This window comes from Prionailurus bengalensis, chromosome A2 (genome assembly GCF_016509475.1).
Source record: "Prionailurus bengalensis isolate Pbe53 chromosome A2, Fcat_Pben_1.1_paternal_pri, whole genome shotgun sequence".
Taxonomy (NCBI): Eukaryota; Metazoa; Chordata; class Mammalia; order Carnivora; family Felidae; genus Prionailurus; species Prionailurus bengalensis.
The window spans coordinates 166,199,845-166,226,737 of NC_057348.1; the positions used below are offsets into that span (position 1 = coordinate 166,199,845).

General features: G+C 44.4%; 1 protein-coding gene across 4 annotated transcripts in view; it reads left to right on the plus strand.

Moving 5' to 3' along the window:
* RBM33 (RNA binding motif protein 33) overlaps positions 1 to 26,893 on the plus strand; it is a 140,161-nt gene that overhangs the window by 10,658 nt on the left and 102,610 nt on the right. For all 4 annotated transcript variants that reach the window (XM_043590478.1, XM_043590479.1, XM_043590481.1 and 1 more), the window contains exons 2-3: positions 15,600 to 15,678; positions 23,211 to 23,259. In XM_043590478.1, coding sequence (XP_043446413.1) covers positions 15,600 to 15,678; positions 23,211 to 23,259 — 128 coding nt within the window. The remainder of the gene's footprint in view (positions 1 to 15,599; positions 15,679 to 23,210; positions 23,260 to 26,893) is intronic.

A 26,893-nucleotide genomic window follows, 5' to 3' on the forward strand; every position in this document is an offset into this window, starting at 1 on the left:
TTCTTTCCGTATCAGTGGTGAGGTATTAAGTTAGTAGATATACCTACGTCCACTATTCACGACCAGTACGTAGTATTCGTTTTATGCCACAAAGGTTAGTCTGTGCATATGTCACTTTGTACTTTTTCTAGTGTGCCTTTGGTTTAGCCTGGTCAGAGCGAGGCCCCTTGCCGAGCAAGTGAGGAAACAGAGGTGGATGCGTGTAGACCGTTCTGCGTGGCGTCTGCGCCGTGGCACCCCGCCGCCACCAGCCCGTTCCCACGCGCTCCTCAACAGAGGAGGCGGTCAGACGTTTGAGTCTCTGTCAGAAGTAGAAAGTTATTCATAGTTCAGTTTAAAATTTCTCTTACTTTAAAAGAGACTTACTACGGAAAAAATTTCAACTAAAAAATAATTGCATCGTTCTTCTGTGCCCATCATCTGGTTACGGCAGTGTGGAATCACGGCCAGTTGCGTTTCGTGTCTGTGCCATCTCCTTAACTCCCTCCGTCCTGTGGAACGCTCCTCCCCATTCCCGTCCTCTACCCCCTGGTGCCCACCGTTCTGCTTCTGTCTGTATTAATCCGACTACTCTCGGGACCTTGTGTAGGAGTCAGACGGCATTTGCCTTTTTGTGGGTGGCTTCCTTGATGTCGCGTGACGTTGTCAGAGTTCATGCGTGTTGTAGCAGGTATAGAATTTCCTTTCTAAGACTAAATAATATTCCATTGTATGGCCAGACCCCATTTATCCACCCTTTGGTGAGGGTGCTTCCACCCTTTGGTTACTGTGAAGAGTGCCGCCACGGACGTGGGTGTGTAAATCTCTCTTCAGACTTGTGTTTGCAGTCTCTTGTGTGTAAACCCAGACGCTTCTCTGGTACCTGTACTGAGAAGTGGGATCGCCACACCAGTCGTGGGAGTTAGGGCCCATCCTAACCCAGTATGACCTCACCATAACACTTCTATCTGTAATGATCCTATTTCTTTTCTTTTCTTTTTTCTTTTAATGCTTATTTATTTTGGGGAGAGGGAGAGAGAACTCTAGGGAAGAGGCAGAGGATCTGAAGCGGGCTCTGTGCTGACAGCAGGGAGCCCAACGCGGGGGCTCGAACTCAAACTCCCAAGATCATGACCTGAGCTGAAGTCGGACACTTAACTGACTGAGCCACCAGGTGCCCCTGTAATGGTCCTATTTCTAAATAAGGTCACATTATGAGGTTCTGGCGGGCAGGACTTTGTAGGTGACACCGTGTTTGCGATAAAAAAGAAATACGGTATTTGGATTTTGTTCCTGGCACACAGTCCTGAAAACCCTTTGAGTTTATTGTCTTCTGTATGCTAACAAATGACTCACTGTTGGGGGTGGGGGGACCCTAGCTAGTTTCACGATGGGGGCCGGTTGCCAGAAAAAAACAACCATATTTAAAGGGTTAGGATTTTCAGCCTCAACCTCATTTCCTGGGAGGTAGGAGCGGGAGTGGAGGTCGAGTCAGTCATCATTGGTCAGTGGTTTAAGTCATGCCTGTGTAACGAGACCTCCATAGAAGTCCCTCAGTGAAGACATTTGGGATAGCTTCCCACGTCCCCGTGCTGGGGACAGTGGCATACCCTTAACTGTGCAGACAGAGGCTTTTGCACTTGAACCCTTCCCAGCCTTGTCCTTAATCCCACTGTTCGTTTTTATCCTTTAAACTGTCGTAGTAAGTACCAGGTGCTCCTGGGTTCTGTGATGTAAGTTCTGTAAGTTGTTCAGTTGAATTACTTAACTTAGGGGAAGGGGGATTGTGGGACCCTCTGAATTTGTAGTTGGGCAACAGATGTGTGGTGTAGCCTGGGCATCCCATTTGCAGCTGGGCAATCTCGTGAGACTGAGCCCTTACCTGTGTGCTAACTCCGGATTATTAGGATCAGAATGGAATGGGATCGTTCAGCCTTCACATAGTGTCTGAGAGTCAGAGACGTCTCAGTCCTGTACAGTCAGCAAGTCAGACAGTATTACAAAGGATGGCTGGTGTGTAATGGGACCCATGCAGGATTTAAATTTTTTTTTTTTTTTTTTTACATTTTATTTATTTTTGATAGAGACAGAGCACAAGTCGGGGAGGGGCAGAGAGAGGGAGACACAGAATCTGAAACAGGCTCCAGGCTCCGAGCCGTCAGCACAGAGCTCGACGCGGGGCTCGAACCCACAGACCGCGAGATCATGACCTGAGCCGAAGTCGGCCGCCCAACCGACTGAGCCTCCCAGGCGCCCCACCCATGCAACATTTTAAAGACTGAACTCCTTACCTTCTCCTCGTCCCACTCCCAAAATAAACCAGCACATTTACCAGTCAGTTCACATCCCACTAATACTCTGGATTCAGAATCCTGATGTTTTCTTTGACTTCTCTTCTGTCCCTGTCATTTGGTCCACAGGACCTGGACCCGGACAGATTCTGGTTTAGTCATTGTCTTATTCTCCCACCTGTTCTCTCCTATGATGCTAACCAGGACTTTTCCCTTACTTCTTGGTTTGCAATTCTTTGTTGTTCAGGCCATTGTTTATCTTCTGTCTCTTCAGTCATTGCTTTTTTGTTGTTGCCAGATAATCTTTCCAAACTGCAGTCATGTTGCGTGTTGAGTGTAGATTTCTCACGTCGGTTCTTCAGTAATGCCCCAAATCTGCCTTCTCAGCATTTATTTTTCCTGCTGCTTCTCTCAGTGAATGGTGTTTCAGACGTACTGACCTCGAACTACTCGTGGTCTCCTGGGCTTGCCCAGCACTTTTCAGCCTGTGTGCCGTTTCCCCTGTACGTCCGCCTGCTTGTTGGAAATCTGGGCATCGCTCAGCCTTTCTGTCGGTTGTTGCCTAGCGTGTGACGCCGGGCTTCACTCTCCTCGGCCCCTGTCATGCTGTGTGTATTTTTGGGGGGTTGGGGAGGGCTGGCAATTACCCTCAAAATATCTCCTGCGTTGAAGAAGTTTTTACTTGAATTTCAGTCATTCCATTGATTTTTACTTGAGTGGCTTTTTCTGATAAATTTACATAGTACGAAATTTCGTACTTTGTTAAAGACATCCCGTACCATCCATCCTGTTTTAGTTTGTGCATTATACGTTCAATGTGTGCATAGACATTTGGAGTAATGTTCACTTGATGTTTTGATTGTTACTTCTGATCAGAGAAATTTGGGGTGATTTTAAACCGTCTGTGTACTTTTAGGTATTGGAAGAAGTTTTATAACAAGTGGGTTATTACTTTAGTAGGGACAAGCTGTTACTCTAAGAAAGAAAATGGGTTTTGTAAAAATGTAAGGAAGAATACAGGAGACAATCTGTAATTCCATACAGAAAGATGACTCTTACTGGCACTTTTGCTCATATGCTTGCAGACACAGCTGGACACGTCTGTTTCATGTATAAAATGGAGCATTACACTGCATGATGTTGTGGGACTTTTTCTCTCACATTATGTTCCTGTGGATATTTTTCCATGTCAGGAAACAGAACAGTACTAGTTACAGTTCTTATTGCTGCCTAGTGTGTAGTTTCAAGACTGTCATTTTAATTGTACCTGTCTGCTTTGTCTTCTTTTGGCTGACTTCCACTTTTCCCCTGTGGATAAAACATTCCTTGGTGAGCGTCCTTCTCCATACTGTCGATGTTCACTGATTGGATGGGAACGGCTTCCAAAGTCATGAGGGTCCCCAAGATGAATTTAGAGTGTCTGTGAGCGCTGTGTTCATAATAGTACTAAGACCCGGTGTGCCCTTTTCACAGTGCTGTAAATTTGTACCAATGTTGCAGAAGTAATGGGGAGTCAGTCGCCTCAGCCACAAAATGTTATAAGTCAGGCCACGCAGAAAAAAAAAATTACAGTTTTGTTTAGTTAGACCCTTGATGAAGTAGTAGATGTTATTTTATTAAATCTTGACCCTGAGGGGCGCCTGGGTGGCGCAGTCGGTTAAGCGTCCGACTTCAGCCAGGTCACGATCTCACGGTCCGTGAGTTCGAGCCCCGCGTCGGGCTCTGGGCTGATGGCTCAGAGCCTGGAGCCTGTTTCCGATCTTGTGTCCCTCTCTCTCTCTGCCCCTCCCCTGTTCATGCTCTGTCTCTCTCTGTCCCAAAAATAAATAAACGTTGAAAAAAAAAAAATTAAAAAAAAAAAAAATCTTGACCCTGAGTCCATAATTTTTTTTTTTTTTTTTTTTTTTTTGTTTAAGACGAAATGGGAAGTACGCATAAGGCACTTCTGTTATTACCGTCTGTGGCTCCCAGGGAACAGTACTTGTCTGGTTGTGTTGAGAACTGAATTAGCTGTTTAATTACTGTTTTGTTTTTTTCACGAAACACCAGTTTCACTTGAAAAGACAATTGGCCAACTGTAATCACTCAGCCTTTAGTATTTGCCAGATGTGTGCTTGCAAATGAAGTGAGCCTGCCTCTTCAAGGAAAGAAGCACCTGACAGTATTGATTGCCAATGAGAAAATCCAAGCTTTCAGGCAAAAATTAGAATTTTGGAAAAGTTGTGTTTGCTGTGGTGAACTTGAAAACATCCCAATATTTGAAGACTTTTCTGATGAGATTGGTGGTGCTGTTAATAACAGATCTAATTTTTGATATTGAATGATGAAAAGTGTCCAGATTTTGAAGCACTGGATAACTCAGTGAACCGGTATTTTCTTTCTTTTTTTTTTTTTTTTCTTTTTTTTTTTTTTTTTTTTTTTTTTTTTAACATTTATTATTTTTGAGACAGAGAGAGAGAGACAGAGCATGAACGGGGGAGGGTCAGAGAGAGGGAAACACAGAATCTGAAACAGGCTCCAGGCTCTGAGCTGTCAGCACAGAGCCCAATGCGGGGCTCGAACTCATGGACTGCGAGATCATGACCTGAGCCGAGGTCAGCCACTTAACCGACTGAGCCACCCAGGCGCCCCAGTGAACCGGTATTTTCAAAACGATGTTACACGATCACTCGTGATAAAAGATATATTAACAATGCAAGACACAGCGGTGCATTTTAATAGAGGAGAGTACGAAATGTTCATTGATAACGCTTCAGATTCTGCACTGCAAACAGGCTTTAAGAAACTACCACTTGTTGAGTATTGGTATAGTATCAAGACTATCTGAAGTTCTCTGGAAACGCGATTAACACTCTCTTTTGCAACTTCACGTGTACTTGGTGTTGCATTTTTTTCACGCTCTTCAATTAGAACAAATGTTGCAGGAGATTGAAAGCAGAATCAGACGTAAAAATCCAGCTGTTTTCTCCAAAGACAGATATTAAGGAGTTTTGCAAGACTGTTACATTGGGGGCATTTGCAAGACATTTGCAAGACATTACATTGGATGGCTCAGTCCGTTAAGCGTCTGACTCTTGATTTTGGCTCAGGTCATGATCTCACGAACCCTGAGATTGAGCTCCGGGTCAGGCTCTGTGCTGACAGCACAGTGCCTGCCTGGGATTCTCTCTCCCACTCTCTCTCCCCCTCCCCGACTCGTTCTCTCTCTCTTTCTCTCTCTCTCACTCTCCCCCTCTCCCCCCATCTCTCTCTTTCTCTTTCAAAATAATCTTAAAAAGAATATGTTCTGTTAACATGTAATGGGTTTATTGTTTCTCTTAAGTGAACTTACGAATGATATTGTTAAAATGCATTGGTTTAATTTCTAAAATTGATTATATTACCTATGCGCCCCATGTACATTTAATTTTTCTAAATCTTCACTTGATCTTAGCCAAAAGGCCGAGAAGCGATAATTTTTCTAAATCTTGAAAAGATTTTTAGAATTTATTTTGATGAAAAGCGCACCTGCATGTGCTTGGGTGGGGGAGGGGCAGAGGGAGACAGAACCCCAAGCAGGCTTCATGCTTTGGTGCAGAGCCAGATGTGGGGCTTGATCCCACAGACCGTGAACTTATGAGCTGAACTGAAATCAAGAGTTGGAGGCTTAACCTACTCGGCCACTCGGGCTTTAAAATTTTGGTCAGCTCTGTCCGCCCATGAAACCACCTTTTTTGCACTTGGGAAAAAAAAAAAAAAATTGTAGTCAGCCTGGTTAACACCTTCCACTCCTCTCCTCCTTGTTTTCCATATATATTTGTTCGTGGGGTTTTTATTTGTCTCTACCTGTTAGACAGTAACCTACATGGGGTGGAGATTTTTTTTTTTTTTTTAAATTTTTATTTTTGAGAGAGAGTGCGTGCTCATGCGAGTGGTGGGGGGTCAGAGAGAAGGGGGACAGAGGAATGAAACAGGCTCTGCACTGACAGCAGAGGGCCTGATGCGGGGCTCAAACTCACCAACTGTGAGATCATGACCTGAGCCACCCAGGCGCCGCAACAGGGTGGAGATTTTAATCTTGTACACCTCATATGCCAGGTGTTCAGAACAATGCCAGACACACATTAGGTGCTCAGGAAATAATTGTTGATGAAGGATATGGGTTGAACTAATCCTTATTTTGGAATAATTTCATAGCCAGTTTTCTCGGACATTTTATGGGGGTCTTTTCCTTGGAGTAGTATTTATTTTAATTACTTTTGCATAATCCAGGCTTCTAATTTTGATTTTCGTGGATTTAACTTCAGGAAGTACTTACATAGCAAGACGGCAGTTAAATTTTCTTCTGGCGTGTCTTCTCTGCTGGATAGAGGTTGACTGGGGCAGGGGGTTCCCGACTCTAGCTGTCATCACAATTCCTAGAGCCCACTGGATCAGATTCAGGGAGGGGCCAAGGATTGTATGATTTTTAACAAGATTTCTAAGGGGTTGTTGTTAGCGTGGCATAAGGGTTTTCTGGCCTCAGCAGAACTGGGTGCTGTAATTAGCAATATCTGCCAAGGGTGATTGTAACTATTAATTCCTTTCCTGTGTACTGATGGCAAAAACAGCCATGAACAAAACTTTTTACTTACAAAAAATGTTGGGACTTTGTTCATGTTGTCGTAGCTAGGGAATGCTCTCTGTTTTCGTGAAGTATGTAATCTGGTGGAGTGAGGAAAACGAACACAGTTTGAATTAGTTGCTTGTGTTTAACGTAATCGTTAAAAAAAAAATCCGTATTTCTGTCTTCTCTTGAAAAGTTGGAATCTGCCCTCACTGGGCCTGTATTCCCTGTAATCCACGGGAATGCTCTTGTCTGTAAACAAGGTAAAGCCCTGCTAAATTTGACATAATTCCCATCCAGCTCGCTTTGCTCGTTCCCTGCCTACTTCCTGTAGATATTTGAGTTTTTAATCCCTGACCAAAGGTTCTTAATTATCTTTCTTAAAAACTGAGTCCATTGAAGTATAATTGACATTCAAGAGATTGCCTGTCTTTGGAACACACAGTTTGGTAAGTTTGGATGTGCATACACATCCATGAAACCACAACTACGTTGTAACGAATGTGTCATCATCAGAAGTGTCTCTATGTCCTTTGTAATTCCTGCTTCCTGCCCCACTGTCCTTGAGCAAATGCTGATTTTTATTACTGTTGGGTGTTTATCATTTTATGAAAAGGAATCTGAGAATATGTGTGTTTTTTTTTTTCTTTTGTTTGGCTTCTCTCAGCATAGTTACTTTGAAGGTCATCTGTGTCGTTGAGGGTATCAGTGTCTCATTCTCCCTTAGTGCTGAGGGGAATGGGGTTTATGGATATTCCACCATTTTATGTTTGCCTTTGATGGACCTTTGGGATGTTTCCACTTTTTGGCTTTTACCCATAACGTGGCTGTGAACGGTTGTGTACAAGCCTTTGCATGCAATTTATATTTCTTTTTCTCTTGGTTCGTCACATAGGAGAGGGATGGCTGGGTCATATGGTAGGGGTGTATTTAAGTACTTAACTTTTTTAAGAAACTGCCAGACTATTTCATTAAGTGGTTGTGTCCCTTCCCGCTCCTGTCAGCAGAATAGAAGTGCTCACTTGCTCCACACCCTTGACAGCACTTAGTGGGGCGGGTCTTTTGCATTTTAGCCCATTCTCTTAGCTGTGTCCTGGGGTTTGGTGTGGTTTGGTGTGGTTTTAATTTCCCTAAGGACAGTGTACTGTTGAGAAGCTTTACGTAGGCTCTTTGTCATACATATGTGTTCATTTAAAAAAAAATTTTTTTTTAATGTTTGTTTATTTTTGAGAGAGAGAGAACCAGTGAGTGGTGAGTGAGCATGAGCTGGGGAAAGGGCAGAGAGAGAGGGAGACACAGAATCCGAAGCAGGCTCCAGGCTCTGAGCTGTCAGCACAGAGCCCAGCGCGGGGCTCGAACTCACAAACTGTGAGATCATGACCTGAGCTGAAGTTGGACGCTTAACTGACTGAGCCACCCAGGTGCCCCTGTCATACATGTTATTTAGTCTCTATTTAAATAATTTTTTCCCCTCAAAGTTGGGTTTTTATTGTGAGTTTGAGAGTTTTTAATATTTTCCGTGTGCAAGTTCTTTATTAGATACATACTTTGCAAAGACTTACTACTAGTTTGGCTTGTCTTCTTTTTTAAAATTATTTGCATTTTAAAAAACTTTTATTTACTTATTTCGAGAGAGAGAGGAAGAGAAAATCTGTGCTGTCAGCTCAGAGTCTGACGTGGGGCTCCATTCCACCAACTCTGAGATCATGGTCTGAGCCGAAATCAAGATTCGAACACTCAACTGACTGAACCACCCAGGCGCCCCTTTCTTATTTCCTTAGTTATTTCTTTGACCTTTTGGTTGATGAAGTGCTGTTTAATTTCCACATATTTGTGAGTTTTCCAGTTTTCCTTCTATTGTTGATTTCTAGCTTTATTATATTTTAGTCAGAGACTATGCTTTGTGTGATTTTGACCTATTTAAGTTTATTAAGAATTGTTTTATGGCCTACCAATGGAATGGGAAAAGATATTTGCAAATGACACATTGGACAAAGGGCTAGTATCCAAAATCTATAAAGAACTCACCAAACTCCACACCCGAGAAACAAATAATCCAGTGAAGAAATGGGCAGAAAACATGAATAGACACTTCTCTAAAGAAGACACCCAGATGGCCAACGGGCACATGAAAAGATGCTCAACATCATTCCTCATCAGGGAAATCCAAATCAAAACCTCACTGAGGTATCACCTCATACCGGTCAGAGTGGCTAAAATGAACAAATCGAGAGAATATAGATGCTGGAGAAGATGTGGAGAAACGGGAACCCTCTTGCACTGTTGGTGGGAATGCAAACTGGTGCAGACGCTCTGGAAAACAGCGTGGAGGTTCCTCAAAAAATTAAAAACAGATCTACCCTATGACCCAGCAATAGCACTGCTAGGAATTTACCCAGGGGATACAGGAGTGCTGATGCATAGAGGTACTTGTACCCCAGTGTTTATGGCAGCACTTTCAACAATAGCCAAATAATGGAAAGAGCCTAAATGTCCATCAACTGGCGAATGGATAAAGAAGATGTGGTTTATATATATAATGGAATACTACTTGGCAATGGGAAAGAATGAAATACGGCCTTTTGTAGCAACGTGGCTAGAACTGGAGAGTGTTACGCTAAGTGAAATAAGTTATACAGAGAAAGACAGATATCATATGGTTTCACTCTTATGAGGATCTTGAGAAACTTAACAGAAGACCATGGGGGAGGGGAAGGGGAAAAAAAAGTTAGGGAGGGAGCCAAACCATAAGAGACTCTTAAAAATTGAGAATAAACTGAGGGTTGATGGAAGGTGGGAGGGAGGGGTGGGTGGGTGATGGGCATTGAGGAGGGCACCTGTTGGGATGATCACTGGGTGTTGTACGGAAAACCAGTTTGACAATAAATTTCATATTAAAAAAACAAACAAACATATCCTCCAGAATGTTCTATGTGCACATGAGAAGAAAGTGTATTCTTTTGTTGGGTTGAGTGTTCTGTATTTGTCTGTTACGTCTAATAGCCAATATAATCTCATCCTAACTCAATTATATGTGCAAAGACCCTGTTTCTGAATAAGATCACATTCATAGGTGGGAGAACAGGGGGAAAGGACTTTAATGTGTCTTTTGGGGCATGTGATTTAGTCAGCTACACAGAGCGAGCAAGCAACAGATTCCTTCTGTTTTTGTTTGTGAGTATTTTTATTTCATCTTAATTTTTGATAGTTTTGCTGGACATAGAATTCTTTCTTTGAGCACTTTGTATAGGTCTCTGCCACTGTGTCTGAGAATTACCTGTTAAATTATATATATTTTTTTTCTGTTAAATTATCTTAATTGCAGTTCCCTTGTAAGTGATACTTGTTTTTCTCTTACTGCTGTTAAGGGATTTTCCTTGTCTCTGAAACATTTTGACTACGATACGTGTGTCTACCTTAAGTTTGTGGGCTTTTTGGATGCATAAATTAATACTTACAATAAGCTTGGTAAGTTATGCAGCCATTATTTCCTCAAATATTTTTTTCTGCTCCCTTCCCCCTTCTAATACTCCTATTACACATATATTGGTGTCTCACATTTCTGTGAAGCTATGTTCATTTTTCTTTATTTTTTTTCCTTTGTGTTCTTTGGATCGGATGATCTCTTGATCTATTTTTAGGATACAAACTCTTTCTTCTGTCAGTTTAGATCTACTGTTGAGCCCCTCTGGTGAATTTTTCATTTCAGTTACTTTTCAATTCCAGAATTTGTTTTTGGCTCTTGTTTTTATAATTCCTATTCCTATCGCTTACTTGATGGAAGTGTCATCCCTCCCTTTTGTTCATTAGTCACGTTTCATGTAGTTCTTTGAACATCCTCACAGACGTTGAGTCTAACATCTCGTCCTCTTACAGACCTTTTTTGTTGCCTGCTTTTTTTTCTGATGGGTTCTGTGTGGGTTCTGCTTTCCTGTTTCTTTGCATGTCTTGTAATTTCTTGTCAGATATTGAGCATTTTAGAAAATGTGTTGTGTCCACTCAGGGTGCTGATCTGCCTACTCCCCACCTCTGGGCTTGTTAGGTATTTGCTTTTTAACTTGTTTGATGACCGGCTAGGTTGTTTAAGCAAAGTCTTTGTCCCCTACTCCACTCTGGGCAGGGTGCAGCTTCTGATGACATTCCTCAGAGGCCATAGCCTTGGCCATGCCCATAGTCACCCTGCGATGGTGGTGGTTTGGCCCTGCTCATTTCTGTCTTTTTTTTTTTTTTTTTCCTTAATCTTTATTTTTGAGAGAGCGAGCTTGGGCACATGCGAGCGAGAGCGCAAGTGCGAGTGGGGGAGGGGCAGAGAGAGAGAGGGAGACACGGAATCGGAAGCAGGCTCCAGGCTCCGAGCTGTCAGCACAGAGCCCGTCGTGGGACTCGAGCTCACAAACCGCGAGATCACGACATGAGCTGAAGTCGGACGCTTAACTGAGCCACCCAGGCACCCCTCATTTCTGTCTTTCTCTCTGATCCCATCTTCAGTGCTGTGGGGTGTAATTTGCTTTCTAAACTGATGGTATTAAATTCAGGCTCCTTTGATTGGGTGGTGTCTGGGGTCAGTGTTTGAGATGTTTTAACCCCAGTGGGCCCTTCCCACCTGTCTCCCCATTTCTTTCTGGCACAGTAGGCAGCCTGGACAGGTCAGTCTTTATCTCCATTGACTTTTACTCTCTTTTCAAGGACCTCTCCAAAATTCCCACTTTCTGAGAGCACCTTTTGGCCAGAACTCTTTTTGCACGCTATTCCAAGTGAAACCAGCTCCTCCGAGAGAGTTGGGAGCTCTCTGTTCTAAGGCTTGCTTTTCTCCTTTGGCAAACTGAGGTACAGCCCTGTGCTGTGGGTGTGGACAGTGGTGTGCTTGTCTGTGATTGACATCCTTGCTTTAGGAGCTGAGTGCCTGGATGGAGGGTGCAGGGGGTGCGGCAGGGAGGAGTAGCCCTGAGGTGTCCTTGGCTTACGTCTCTTGGTGCGAAACCCCACAAGCTGGGGCGGGAGCTGTCTGGGCCCCAGCAGTGTCTCCCACAGGTGGGGCCTGGATGGAAGAAGGGAGCCCCCACCTCTCACTGGCACTCACCCAGGGCTTGGCCCAGGCCTGGGCAACAAGGGCAGGACGAAGAGTGCAGAGGTCTGAGTTCCCCCCTGCACCTGTCTGGAGGGGAGTCGAAGCCACACTGAACTGGGAGGGAGAGGAGGGATCAGTCCTGGTTCAGCAGCCCCAGATTCTTGCAGCTGTTCTTTGGGTAGATTTCTTGAAAAAGGTGTTTCTCGTTTGATGTATGCCTTTAGAATCAATTCTGTAGACTTTAAATGGTTATTTTATTAAAAATAATTTTCATCAGTTTCACAGGGAGTGCGGTGGGCAGGACTCCTCATGCCGCCGTCCTGGACGTGGAACTCTCAAGGGTACCGAGTTTCTGATAGCTTTCATTGTTGTTGTTTTTTAAATCACTTCTGTTGGGGAGCGAGCCTGTGGTTGGAATTGATGTATTATTACCTTGTTAGAACTTGATTGGCTAAGTCTGGATGAATTCCTGGGGCTTTATTGGTGTTTTTATCATCTGACTCCCCTAGGTAGATTCTCCCTGGGGAGGTATCTGTCTGCTGCTACTTCTCAAGCCTCTTTGCTTGCATGTGTATCTAAGAGGAAAAAATTTCATTCCAAATCTTTGATTTTCCTAATAAAAAAAAGTTTTAAATGAGATAGGAGATATACCATGAGATATACACTTGGTATGGGAAAAATGTACAATATCTTATTAATATTTTCCATAATGATTACATGCTATATAATATTTTGGATATACTAGGTTAAATAAAATATGTTGTTAAAGTTTCGCCTGTTAAACTTTTATTCTTTTTATTTTTTTTAAGTGTGTGTTTATTCATTTATAGAGAGAGAATATGTGCTTGTGCAAGTGTAGGGGGGGCGGGGTGGGGGACAGGGAATCCCAAGCGGGTTCCACACTGTGCGCACAGAGCCCATCGTGGGGCTCCATCTCATAAACTGTGAGATCATGACTTGAGCTGAACTCAGGAATCAGATGCTCAGCCGACTGGGCCACCCTGGCACCCCTCTTTTTGAAAATGAGTCTACTAGAGGGGCGATTAGGGTGGCTCAGTTGGTTAAGTGTCCACCTTCGGCTCAGGTCATGATGTCACGGTTCGTGGGTTTGAGCCCCGTATCGGACTCTGTGCTGCCAGCTTGGAGCCTGGAACCTGCTTCAGATTCTGTGTCTCCCTCTCTCTTTCTGCCCCTCCCCCCAGTTGTGCGCATCGTGTGTGCGCACACGCTCTCTCTTTCTGTTTCTTTCTCAAAAGTCACATTAAAATGTGGCTACTAGAAAATTTAAAATTATGTATGTGACTTGCATTTTATTCCTGTTGTTCAATTCTGTGTTAGCCCTACTTTCCTTAAATAGGGTCTTTGAAAACAAAGAAACTTAGAAAACTTAGAAAACTATGGTTAATTTGGAAAAATGTAAAGATTACACAAAGTATTAGAAAAGTATCTTTGGGGCTCCTGGGTGGCTTACGTGTCTGACTCTTGATTTTGGCTCAGGTCGTGATCTCATGATTCTAGGCGATTGAGCCCTGTGTCAGGCTCTGCAGTGACGGTGTGGACCATGCTTGCGATTCCCTCTCCCTCCCCCTCCCCCTCCCCCTCCCCCTCCCCCCTCTTGAAATAAAAAAACTTAAAAAAAACACCTTTAACTTTTAGCAAAGCAGAACTTTTTCCTTTTCATGTAGTTGTAGTAAAAATATATACTGAAAATAATTTTGTAAAGAAAATTTCTTACTAAAGTTTATGATTTTTAAAAAATTCTAGTCAGTGATTTTTCATGCTTAATAGTGTTCGGTAACTTTGTACCTAATTTTTTGAATTACTAAAAATGGCTAAAGCATTTCTAACAGTTGTATGTGGAACTTCTGTATTTTATTCGTGCATTCGTTCATGTGGGTGCTGTGTACTTGACAGTGGTACATGACAAGGTAGGGTCCCCTAAGCCCCTCCCCCTTCTTTAAGGGGTCTGGGATGGAAACCGTGCGGAGGTCAGGAAATTCTCAGTGTGTTGGGGGATGAGTTGGGGGCAGGACTCCCTAGCAGCAGAGGGCCTCTCTCTTCCTCTTGTGCCCTTGCTGGGGCTCGTGGTCCAGGGGGCTCTTACTCTTTGGAGGCCATGTGGACCATAAGATCTACCACTCAGTTGCTGTGGTCAAATTCATTGTCATACCAGGAAAGGAGCTTGACACAGTGGTCCTTGAGAGCAATGCCAGCCCCAGCATCAAAGGCGGAAGAGTGGGTGTTACTGTTAAAGTCATAGGAGACAACCTGGTCCTCACTGGAGCCCTGGATGCCCTTGAGGGGGCCCCCCAATGGCCTGCTTCACCACCTTCTTGATGTCGTTGTATTTGGCAGCTTTCTCCAGGTGGCATTAGATCCATAACTGACATGTTGGCAGCGGGCACATGGAAGGCCATGCCAAATGAGTTTCCCATTCAGCTCAGGGTTGACCTTGCCTATAGCCTTGGTGGCACCAGAAGATGCAGGGATGATGTTCTGAGCAGCCCCTCAGCCGTCACACCACAGCTTCCCAGAGGGGCCGTCAGTGGTCTTCTGGTTGGCAGTGATGTCGTGGACTGTGGTCATAAGTCCTTCCACAGTGCCAGAGTTGTCATGGATGGCCTTGGCCAGAGGGACTAAGCAGCTGGTGGTGCAGGACGCGTTGCTGACAAGCTTGAGGGAGTTGTACTTCTCGTGGCTCACGCCCATCACAAACATGAGGACATCAGTAAAAGAGGCAGAGACGATGACCCTCTCAGTTCCACCCTCACGTTAGCCCCAGTCTTCTCCATGGTGGTGAACACGCCACTGGACTCCACGGGGGAGTCGGCACCAGCGTCTCCCCACTTGATGTTGGCAGGATCTCGCTCCTGGGAGATGGAGATGGGCTTTCCGTTGACGACAGGTTTCCCGTTCCTAGCGCTGACTGCGCATGGAATTTGCTACGGGTGGAATCATAGTGGAACATGTAGACCTTCTCCGTGGTGTCTCGGGGATGCAGCGCTCACGGCGCAAGAAGTGGCCATGTGTCAAACAGGAGGGAGCAGAGAGCCAGAACTTTTACATCTTAAAATGTCATTTCAGGAATCCTTGAAAGAAGCTGGTTCAGTACAGATCTTCCTCAGCTTACCGTGGGCTTATGTCCTGATAAGCCTGTCACATGGTGAAAATACTGTAATTTGAAAATGCATTTAATACACCTAACTTACTGAACACTGTGGCTTAGCCTGGCCTACCTTAAATGTGCTCGCAACGTTCATTATATTAGCCTACGGTTGGGCAGAATCACGTAACACAAAACCTATTTTATAGTAAAGCGTTGACTAGTCTGTGTAGTGTATTGGAGACTGTGTTGAAAGTGACACATGGAGCAGTCGTCTGGGTACAGATGCTAGTTGCCTTATTGGCGATTTACCCTCATCCTGTGGCTCCTGGGCGCTGCTGTTCACTGCCGTTCACCACGAGAAAGCATAGGACTGCATGTTGCTTGCTAGCTTGGGAAAAGATGCGAATTCAAAACTTGACGTATGGTTTTTATGGACCGCGTATTGCTTTTGCACCGTTGTAAAGTTGAAAATCGTAAGTCGAGGCCGTGTAAGTCAGGGACCGTCTGTATTTGAATATCTGTGTCTGTTTTACTTTAGTAAGACTGACTTTCGTGGCTTCTCTTTCACAGATGATGACTTTGACCAGTTTGATAAGCCTGGTGCAGAGCGGTCGTGGAGAAGAAGAGCCGCGGACGAGGACTGGGACAGGTGCGGGACGGCGAGAACTTCCCTGCTCTGCCGCCGGGCCGTGCAGAGAGCCGTACTGACAGCGCTGTGCTGGCTGCCCGGTCCTCTTCTCCGAGTGGGCCTGTCCCTGCCGGGCCCAAGTGACGGCGCGAGGGCCTTCTGGGGGTGGCAGGCTTTCTTCCGGGCTCCTGTTCCCGGCCTGTTGTCTTTACCTCTTTCTGTGTTTTTACACAGTGATGGTGGTGTTGATTTGATGGGCGCCCAGAGCTGTTACTGGAGAGATCGTATGCCAGAGTTCTTTCGTTCTATAGAGCCTTCCCAGTATTTGGCCAGACTTTAAAAGTTTTGCCAATTTAATATGTGTAAAATAGTATCTAGCTATAATTTGTATCTTTATTTCTTTGATTAGTAGCGAAGATGGAACTATCTTTAGGAATACGCATACACCTGCACTAAAAGTATTTAAAATGCACATAGTAGTGATCAATGTCAGGTCTCTCTAGTGATTACTTCTGATGAGCAGCTCTGCTGGGAGAGGGGCGTGTCCCGGGGGAAGTACGTGGTGGGGCTTAGTCTGGGTGGCGGGTTCTCGAATGAGGATTCGTCTTTACACGTTTCTTAACGACTTAAAAACTGTGTCGGCAGTGTAAAAAATTACCTCATCCTTGGAGTCAGGAAGTTTAGTAATAAAGGTAAATAGGTCTGAATAAAGAACAGCGGTGATGTTCTGTAGTAAAAATCCTGATTGCCATTTGAAGACTGTGAGGCCCCAGAACTTTTACAGAATAATCTGCATTGAGAAGCGTACGCTTTACGGACTTATGGCTTGCATTAAGGTGAGTATTCAGTGGCTCCCAGTCTGTAACGGATCACTTCGAGCCCACAGCAGAACCTCCTGGGAGAGAACCGCCCTACGGAAGCACTGATAAACTAGCTTTGTTCACAGGATGGTGGGGAGCTGAGGAAAATATAAAGGAGATTTTAATAGCTTACTTGCCATTTGGATGTTTTCTTCTGTCAGTTGTCTAGTCCTGTCTATATGTAGTTTTCTTGTGGGTTGTTTGTCTTTCCCTTACCGATTTAGGGATTGTTATATTTCCTGAAATTTATTTTTTGTACTTGGAGGTCCCTCTTCGCAGTCTGTGACACATGTTCCCTTAAACAGTAGCCTTCAAGTAGATTTTTATAAATAATATAATCAGCTGTATAATCTGTGTGTAAGCCTGTATGGCTTTTGTTTATTAAAAACAATTTTTTTTATTGTTTATTTTTTTATTGTTTATTTTTCAGAGAGAGACCGAGCATGAGTGGGGGAGGGGCAGAGAGAGAGAGAGAGAGAGAGAGAGAGAGAGAGAATGAATGAATGAATGAATGAATCTGAAGCAGGCTCCAGGCTCCGAGCTGTTGGCGTAGAGCCCGACGTGGGGCTTGAACCCACGAATCGTGAGATCATGACCTGAGCCGGAGTTGGATGCTTAACCTACTGAGCCACCCAGGCGCCCGTATTTTTTAAATTAAAATATGAATACAGTATGCTTTGAAATCATTTTCAGACTTAGTTACAAAAGTGACACAGACACTCTCACGAGCCCCCAGACTCACAGTTGCTTTCTGCCACACCTGCTGTCGTGTGCGTCCTCTGCGCGCCCTCTCACAGAGCTGTCCTTCCTGCTGCGCTTCCAGCGGGCCGCTCGCCTCACCCGTGTGCTGCTGATGTACCGCAGCACGTCGATTTCCTTGTGTATTTCCTGAGAACAGGGACATTCACTTACTCATTTCCAAATCATGAAGTTAACAAACACGGAATTCTAATTCTTAATCTGTAGTGGTTATTCAGGTTTTGTTAGTTCTCCCCAAAATGGACTTTTATAGCCAAAAATGAGTTTTCTTTTTTACCGGTTCAACTTTCAGTTCAGGATCGTACAGTGCATTTTGTCCTGTCTTTCATCTGGAGAATTATTTATCCTTGTCTTTTATGACTTTGACACTTTTGAAGAGGACGGGCTGTTTGTTTTGTAGACTCACCCTCAGTATGGATTTGCAGGCATCTCCTCAGAACTAGATTTAGGTTGTGTATTTGTCAGGAACGCTCTTCGGCAGTGCTGTGGCCTTGCTGACGTCATCACTTTGAGGAGGCGTGTGATGCTGGTCAAGGTGCTTTCCACTCTTTGTCACCTACCCTGTATTCTGGTACATACCAGAAATTTTCCTATGAAAATTGTAAAGTGGTTGTTTTTTTTGTTTGTTTTTTTTTTTAATATTCACATTAGTGAACATACAGTGTGGTCTTCAATTTGTAAGATTTTCATTTTTTTTTTATAGTTAAGATCTATAATATGCCTGAAATTGATTAAATTGATTGATTTTTAACTTACTGAGAATTCCAAAAATATGTGAAAATAGAATAGTATAGTCCCCTAAGGTACCATCAGCCAGCTTCAACATTTATTGGTATAAAGCCAATCTTGTTTTGTCTGTAATCTGCAGTCCGCCTCAAATCACAGACATAAGTTCATCTGGAAATAATTTCAGATTGTAGCTCTCTAAAAAATAAAGGATTTATAAATACAATAGTATTTATAAATAACCACAAGAAAGTGATTTAAAAAATTTTTTTCTAATGTTTTATTTATTTTTGAGCGAGCGAGAACACGAGCAGGGAAGGGGCAGAGGGAGGGAGGGAGGACACAGAATCCAAAGCAGGCTCCAGGCTCTGAACTGTCAGCACAGAGCCCGATGTGGGGCTCCAACTCGTGAACCAAGAGATCGTGACCTCAGCCGAAGTTGGACGCTTAACCGACTGAGCCACCCAGGCGTCCCGGAAGTGATGCTTTTAAAAATTCCCTTCATGTTACGTTCTATTACCGATTGTCTCCTGTAAATATCAGTGTATCACATACGCATGCACGCAGAGTGTGGACAGGTGTCTGTATGCTCTTTTATAGTTTGAATTGAGTCCAGGTTAGATCCCTAGATTATAATTGACTGGTAGACCTTTTAAGTGTTGCTTCATCTGTGGGTTCTCACACATCTCGTTTTAGTCTCTACACCTTCGTGAAGAAACAAGGTGGTTTGTCTTGTAGAAGTTATGCTCTTGTTGATTGCATCCCCTGGAGTGTTTTTAGTGTGTCCTTCTTCTCGTGCATTTTCTGTGGATTAATAGATCCAGACGTCGATCAGATGATTCAGGTGAGAAAATGGGCAGAGCAGGATGGATAATCCAAGTGACTTACGTGAACTGCCTGCCCCTGAGGTACTAAATAAGCACTTGATTCTTAACTTTTATTTGCCAGCTTTCAAAATAATGGGCCAGGTCCTTAGCATCCCCCGAAGGGGAGTTTTGTTGTGGAATCATTTCCAGCTCATAGGTTGAAGTGCTGCGTGTGTATGTTAATCCGTTGCAGTGACTATTTTTATTAATACTTGAGTTGCTCCAGCGTCTTGTCCAGTGGGAGTTTCAGTTGTCAAGATGTTAGCTGGCTTTCTGCTGCGAAGCGATTGGGTTGTGGCTCTGCCAGGAGACAGGGCTTGAGTTTTCCTTGTTCTCCCTGGTGTGACTGGCGGCTGTCCCAGCGCTGTTTATGAACAGGCTCCTCTCCTCACTCGTTTTCAGTGCGTGTTTGCATACGGGGATTCTGCATCATGTGCGTTTCTTTGATGCTTTAAAAGCATAAAACAGCCTCTTCCATGTACTGTGGATGATAGAAGGAGAAATTTGAAAGTTAAGGGGAAGAGTGAGTCAGAAATTGTCATGATCAGCTCTTGCTGCCGTGTTGCATTAGTGTTAAATATTTGGAAGGACGTGATGTCGTTGTTAAACCAACACCTGAAGCGTTTAAGTTTTTTTCAAGGATGTGCTTGTATCAGTCTGTGTCCATGCAGGAGACAGACCGCATTCTTGAGGCTTCAAGTGGAGGTCATTTGATTGAAGGGGCTACTTACGGGAGAGGGTTAAAGAAGCAGTCAGAGTCGGCGAGGTGTGCGGGGAGTAGCAGCGGGCCTGAAGGGGAAGAGGGGGCACCCAAGAGCCCAGTGGGGGTTGCGCTGCTGGCAGCAGGCGGGACGGACTGTGCAGGTATAGGGGAGGGGCAGTCCCTCTCCTCCCGCTTTGTAATACTCCCTTGGGTCATCCCACGGCCCGAGGCCGGCCAGCAGCAAGTCCAGGAGAGCCTGCACGAGTCGTCCCGGAGAAACCTTCCGGTAAACGGAGGTGGCAGAGACCGGAGGAGGGTGGCCTGGAGAGAGGAGGCACGCAGAGACGAGGGGACTCAGTGCGCTGTTTGTCATCGCTCACTTCTCAGTTTGAAAGGCTGCAGCCACGTGGCTGACCGCAAAATACTCGTTTCTTGAAAATGTCTTTCAGCGTACACATATTGCTTAGTTTTTGGTTTTGTTTCTAGTGTTTATTTAGTTTTGAGAGAGAGCGCGAGCGAGCGAGCCTGGATGGGGGTGAGGCAGAGAGAGATGAGGACAGAGGATCCTGAAGCAGGCTCTGTGCGGGCAGCCCGACGCGGGGCTCGAACTCCCGAGCCGTGAGATCGTGACCTGAGCCGAAGTCGGACGCTTAACTGACTGAGCCACCCACGTGCCCCACTCCTGTTTATTAGTAAAAGTGTACTTGCCCTTAGAGAGCTGATTGTCTCTAATCTTGGACAAGAAACATAAGGATCTTGGGTGATGCTTGCTGAAAGCCCGAGGGAGTCTGGCAGTTGGAGGAAGGACCCTCCTCACCCAGCCCCGGCTCCTTTCCTTGGCCCACGTAGCTGCGGTTGTTGGCAGGGGCCCAACTGCTCATCTCTTTGGTTTTTTTGTTTTTGTTATTATTGTCATGTTCTTGTCATCAAAGCTTAGGGTCTTGGTCTTTCCTTCTTGCCTTTGCATGAGGCCAAAAGAGAGACATTGGCTCCTTTGATGACCGACCTTGAAGCGAACTCCAGGAATGTCACCGATAGCCGGATCTTTGCGACCAAATCCAGCAACTGGAACCACGTTATCTTCCTTGATAAAATTCATCCAACTGACTTTGGGTACAAAGGCTGTGATTTTTTGGCCATTCGTGATCAGCTGGACGCTGACACAGTTCCCGATGGCAGAATTTGCCTGTTCGCCTTCCGCCTTCACTTTCCCAGCATATTTCTTTTGCACGGGAGGCATTTTTCCACAGGGTTGGCCTTCAGGGCTGTGCCCAAGTGGACCTCCTTGTTCTGTTGACCTTGCCACTCCCGATCTCATCCTGGCAGTGGGAAGACTGACACTTGTCCATCCTGCCGGGTCCCCGGCCCCCCCGGCCCCAGCAAAAAAGTGCACTGCTCATCTCTTTAAACGGACTTGATTGGGCTAGGCACTCCCGCTAGGTCATTGTTGTTTTTGGTGACGGTGTAATTTTGGTAGTGCTTTATAGTGTATAAATTTCTTTCCTTTTGTGTACATCTTTTGTAAGGATCCAACTTGATGCCAGTAGAGAAATACATTGGAGGTACATTTACTTTTTGTGGGGGGTTTGTGTGCAGTAGTTAGGATTTGGACTCCAGAACTAGACCATCTCGGTTCACCTATAGATGTCGCCACTTCCTAGCGGGGTGACCTTGAGTTGATGATTTAGAACCTCCTTGTCTTTGTTTTCACATTAAAAAAAATGGGGGATGATATAAATATCTATGTAATGGGTTGGTTAAATCAACAAGAACACTAATACGTGTGAAACACTTAAATGGTTCCTGGCACGTAATACACTGATTTCACGATTTCTTGAGCTATAATTTATGTCTGTTGTGGTTGTGTGGGCTTAATCCTTCTGTCTCCCATCCTGCTTTCTTATTTCATGGTGTTGTCTTTGTTAGTCACAGAAGCAACTATTTTCCATCCGTGTACGCTTCACTCATTTATAACTGTTAGTTTTCTTTTATCTTTTTTTAGAAAAATGCTTTTGTTTAGGAAAAATAGGTAGTCATCAAAGACTGATTTTTTTCTTTCCGTATATACCTCTTGTTAACAGAAGGTAGGGGTAGTTTCTAGATTTTTGTTTGTATAATTAATTACCAACGCCTTTTTGTATTATGGTTTTAGGCGTTCTCAGGGTCCCCTAGGCTGACAGTGTCACCTTTCATTTTTGTCAGAGTGACAGCCTGGCGGGGGGCTTGTCCTCAAAGGGGCGAGTGAATTGGTCATCTAGAATCAGTTCTCAAGTGCGGTTCTTGTTAGTATTGTGAATGGATCCCGTGTTTTCCTCTCCCGTGGAGGATGGCTGTACTGACTGTAACACGGAAGAAGCAGACGTCGTAGCTAAGAGGTGATAACGTGATTTGTGGAAATGTTGGAAGAAGTCCTGTGTGACTGTGTCATAGCTGTCTTATTCATACAGGTTCGCACAGGTCGGTGACAGAGTTACCCCACAGGTAAGCTCTTGTCCTGGATCTCATTGCCAAATGACTTTGGGCCACTTGTTTAATCTTGTCCTTGTTTTCTTTATCTATAATATGAAGGTAAAGGATTTATACAGGGTAACCTAAGATAACAAAAGGTGCGTGAGTGAAAATGATTTCTCGAATTGTTTCTAGTTCTAAAAATGTGTAGAAACACATATTTCTGTGGTAACTCCTGTAGGCATTCCTGTATAGATCCTGGTGTTCTGCAAAGTAGCACACTGCAAGTAAACATGCTTTTTGGATACAGTAATGCTCAAAACCTGCAGACCTTACAGAAATTCGTAACCAGAATGCTTATAAAAGAGAGTAACAGCCCTGATACCAATATTGCTGCATTCGCACCTGAGAGATGCAGTCTGATTTTCTCCTTCTAGGTGTTGTCCTTAAGAGGCATTTGTTCTTGAGCCATTGGGTTCCCCAGAACCAAGAATGTAATTTAGCGGTAGCCATCTTCATCAACCAACCAACAGACAAAATACATAGCGGGAAATGTCTTTGGCTTTTTGATCTGGTAAAGGTTTCTGTTTTAATTGTGACATAATCTGCTTCTGGTCACTTCAGAACATAAACCTGCCGACGGCACAATGTCACAGTATGGGCAGGACTCCCGTGTGGTGCATAGAGAACTCTTGTAGTTACTGTGATTTACTTGCGTGTTCTCGTCGGCGTCGGCGTTTTCGTTTCTTCAGTTGTTGCAGTTTGATGAGCCTCCAGTGGTCTCTCGGTGGTTTGGGTTGAGTTTTCCTAGTTGATGATGTTGGGCATCTTTTCTTACTTCGTCATAGGTTTTTTTAAGGCAGGGAAAGAAAGGCCTAGCTGTTACTATGGTTTCTTCCTTTACGGATTACTGATCAGGTCCGGAGAAGCGCAGACCTCCCACCGAACCAAACAGTGGTGGTCTTGAGCCTGTGAGAGCTGCCCCCTGTAGCAGAGCCTCCCACACGGAAAAGACCACCTGTTCCCCTGCCCTGGAAAATACATTTTTGTTATTAGTGAAGGGAAAGGAAAGCATGGCAAACTGCGTGGGTCAGTGCCCCAGCCCCAAAGTCCCGGCTACGACTCCCAGTGACCTGCAGACCTGTACGCTGCAGGGACAGCGCACTAACTGCCTGTTTTTTTTCTCCCCAGTGAACTTGAAGATGACTTACTTGGAGAAGATTTGCTGTCTGGCAAAAAGGTGAGAAGTTGAGGTCTTCCTGAAACCCGCCTGTAGGTGCTTCGTTGCACTCAGCATAGAGGAGTGTGTCTCCCGCGTGGGGTGCACATTCATGTGTTGGAATTTGAATTAACTTTTTTTTTCTTCCTTAAATATTTGTTTAATTTTGAGAGAGAGAGAGAGAGAGAGAGAGAGAGAGAGAGAGAGAGAGACACAAAGCACTAGCAGGGGGACGGCCAGAGAAAGAGAGACACAGAATCGGAAGCAGGCTCCGAGCTGTCAGCAAAGAGCCCGACACGGGGCTCGAACCCACAGACCGTGAGATCATGACCTGAGCGAAAGTCGGACGCTCAACCGACTGAGCCACTTAGGCGCCCCTTGAATTATCTTTTAATTGCAGAGAGCTGACTGTTTAATCTGTTAGTAAGTTCTCCAGTAACTATGCGAGAGGTCAGTCCTTTGTCACAAACGTTTTAGTTCTCACTCTGCCTGGGGCATCCAGCAGCTGTTGAGTTTGGGAAAGCAGCAGCATAAAACCACCATGTGCTCGTAAGAAAACTAATATCGGGAGGCTAATATTTTGCATTCCCCTTTGAAAAAATACCTGTTTATTTGAGAGAGAGAAAGTGTGAGTGGGGGAGGGGCAGAGAAGAGAGGGAGAGAGAGAACCCAAGCAGGCCCCACCCTGTCAGTGTGGAGCCAGATGTAGGGCTTGATCCCATGAACCGTGAGCTCAGACTTGAGCTGAAATCAAGAGTCCGATGCTCAACCAGCTGAGCCACCCGGGTGCCCCAATGCACTGCATTTCCTTTTTGAGAGTCTGCAGATACGGTTAGAGAGAGTCCTATTCAAATATAACACGCATTCAGGTAAATGAGACTGGAAGTCTAAAACCTAATACAGGTTTCTGTAAACCTTCTTGATCAAGTAAAAACTTTGCTATAATTATGTTTAATGTGTGTATTTATAAAGTGTGTGTATCTGTATGTTGTGTATACGTATACATGTGTGTTTATACTACTGCCATTGTATTTTGAACATTGTAAAATGTACATTAAAAATAGAGGGGCGCCTGGGTGGCTCAGTCTGTTAAGTGTCGGACTTAGGCTCAGGTCATGATCTCGCGGTTTGTGAGTTCGAGCCCAGCATCAGGCTCTGTGCTGACAGCACGGAACCTGGAGCCTGCTTTGGATTCTGTGTCTTCCTCTCTCTTTGCTCTTACCCTACTCATGTTCCGTCTGTCTGTCTTTGTCACTCTGTCTGTCTCTCTCAAAAATAAGCATCAAAAAAAAAAAGAAATTAAAATCCAAAGATTAAAGTGAAATACTACATTTTTTTTTTTTTTTAACTTTCATTCATTTTTGAGAGAGAGAGAGAGAGACAGAACATGAGCCAAAGAGGGGCAGAGAGAGGAGACACAGACTCCGAAGTAGGTTCCAGGCTCCGAGCTGTCAGCACAGAGCCCAATGCGGGGCACGAACCCACAAACCGTGAGATCATGACCTGAGCTGAAGTCAGACGCTTAACTGAGCCACCCAGGCACCCCAGAGGCGCTAAATTTTTGAGAACTTATTAACAGTTTAAAAACACTTGATGTTCTTACTAAATAAATATCAAGGTAGTTTTTTATGCTGTTTTTTTTTTTTTTTTTTAAGTTTGTTTATTTTGAGAGCGAGCGCAAGTGGGGGAGGGGCAGAGATTGAGGAAAGAATCCCAAGCAGGCTCCACACTGACTACGCGGAGCCCTGATAAGGGGCTTGAACTTATCATGACCCAGGTCAAAGTCAGAAGCTTAATTGAGCCATCCAGGCGCCCCATGCTTAGTTTTTTAAAGTTTTAAGATTGTGGTGGTTTCTTACTGTCCACAGTTCTTACATTAAGCTCATTATACTTTTAGGTGATAAAGTCACATGATTTATTATATCAGATCTGATTATAGTTTCTTTTTATACTTATTTATGATATAGTTGATGAAGGTCTTGTTCTAGAAGAAAACACCAGTGCTGCCATTTTCTTGTAACGATGTTGCATGATTAGCTTTTTTGCTAATACATGAATTAGTTGTAGGATTCTTTGAAGCCACTTTCCTTTCTCCTGTTTCCTGCTGCATCATTGGCCTACAAGTGGCCTGGCTTCAGTCTACCTCAACTTTCCTCCTTTAAGCGGCTCTCATCACCTGTAACTTTAAGTAAGAATTAATTTAGTTACCTCTAAATGCACATGATCCCTTGTAAGTAAATGGGGGAAACATCGAAATACTCAGGATGGCCCACCAGCCCTAAAGACTCTTTGGTGTCCGTTTGTCCCCATCTCATGAGACGTTTGGTCTGGTCGCGTATCAGTAAAGATGGCAAAGCACTATTTGGTTTGGATGGTAATGCTGACTATCCTGGGGATGTAGTCTCACTTTACTTTATTGCATTAGTTGATGCGTGTGACTCAGTCTCTTTTTTTTCTTTTCTTTTTTTTTGACGTTTATTTTCGAGAGAGGGAGATTGAGCGCATGCGCAAGGGAGGGGCAGAGAGAGAGGGAGACAGAAGATTGGAAATGGGCTCCACCCGAGCCCAGTGGGGCTCGAATTCCCAAACTGTGAGATCATGACCTGAGCCAAAGTCAGATGCTTAACCGACTGAGCCACCCAGGTGCCCCTTGGTCTCCTTTTTTTTTTTTTTAATTTTTTTATTTTAATGTTTGTTTATATTTGAGAGAGACAGAGTGTGAACAAGGGAGGGACAGAGAGAGGGAGGGAGACAGAATGTGAAGCAGGCTCCAGGCTCTGAGCTGTTAGCACAGAGCCTGACACGGGGCTTGAACCCACGAACCACGAGATCATGACCCGAGCCGAAGTCAGACGCTTCGCTCACCGAGCCACCCAGGCGTCCCCCCTTCGGTCTCCTTTCTGATGGAACAGGAATGCGTGAGGGCGGCAGCGGGATGCCTTCTGTCTCAGCAGCAGGGCCCTTATCCACCTTGGCCAGTTTGGAAGTTTAATTTAGAGCAGTGTATGTACTCCTCTCTCTTTTTCTCCTCTCTTCTTTCCTAGCGGTGTACCTTGTAGGAATCAAAGAGCTCAAATTTTCAAAAAGAAATAATGTAAGAAATAGATCTCTAAGTCCCCATGACTGACATTTTGCCATATTTCTTATATTGTTTTTCCGTGTGTTTTAAAGTAGAATTTAAAAGTTATATATATAAAGATCCCTGCTTTTTAATTTACCATTGTATTGTTGGCACATCCCCCTTGTACTTAAACGTTTCTTGTTTTGTGATGGCTCCATAATGGTTTTGTTTGTGCACACTGTAGTATACATAGCCATTCCTACATTCACTGAGGGCATTTCCAGCTCATTGCCAGGACTTCGAAAAGAACCCTGACTTCTTATGAGCGCTTGGAAGGACACGTAACAGGAGGGCAGAGTGCGGTCTCCCGCCTGCATTTGTCGCCCTGATTCTGAGGTTTTCGGGTAAAGGCGGTTTTGCTTTATCGCTGCCCACTCCCTTTCCTGAATTATTTTGAAGTAAATCTCAGACATTATCGTGAGATATACATACATATATATATATATATATATATATATATATATATGTATGTATAAAAGTGTATTTGTTTTGAGAGAGAGAGAGAGAGAGAGAGGAACCCAAGCAAGGGCCTGC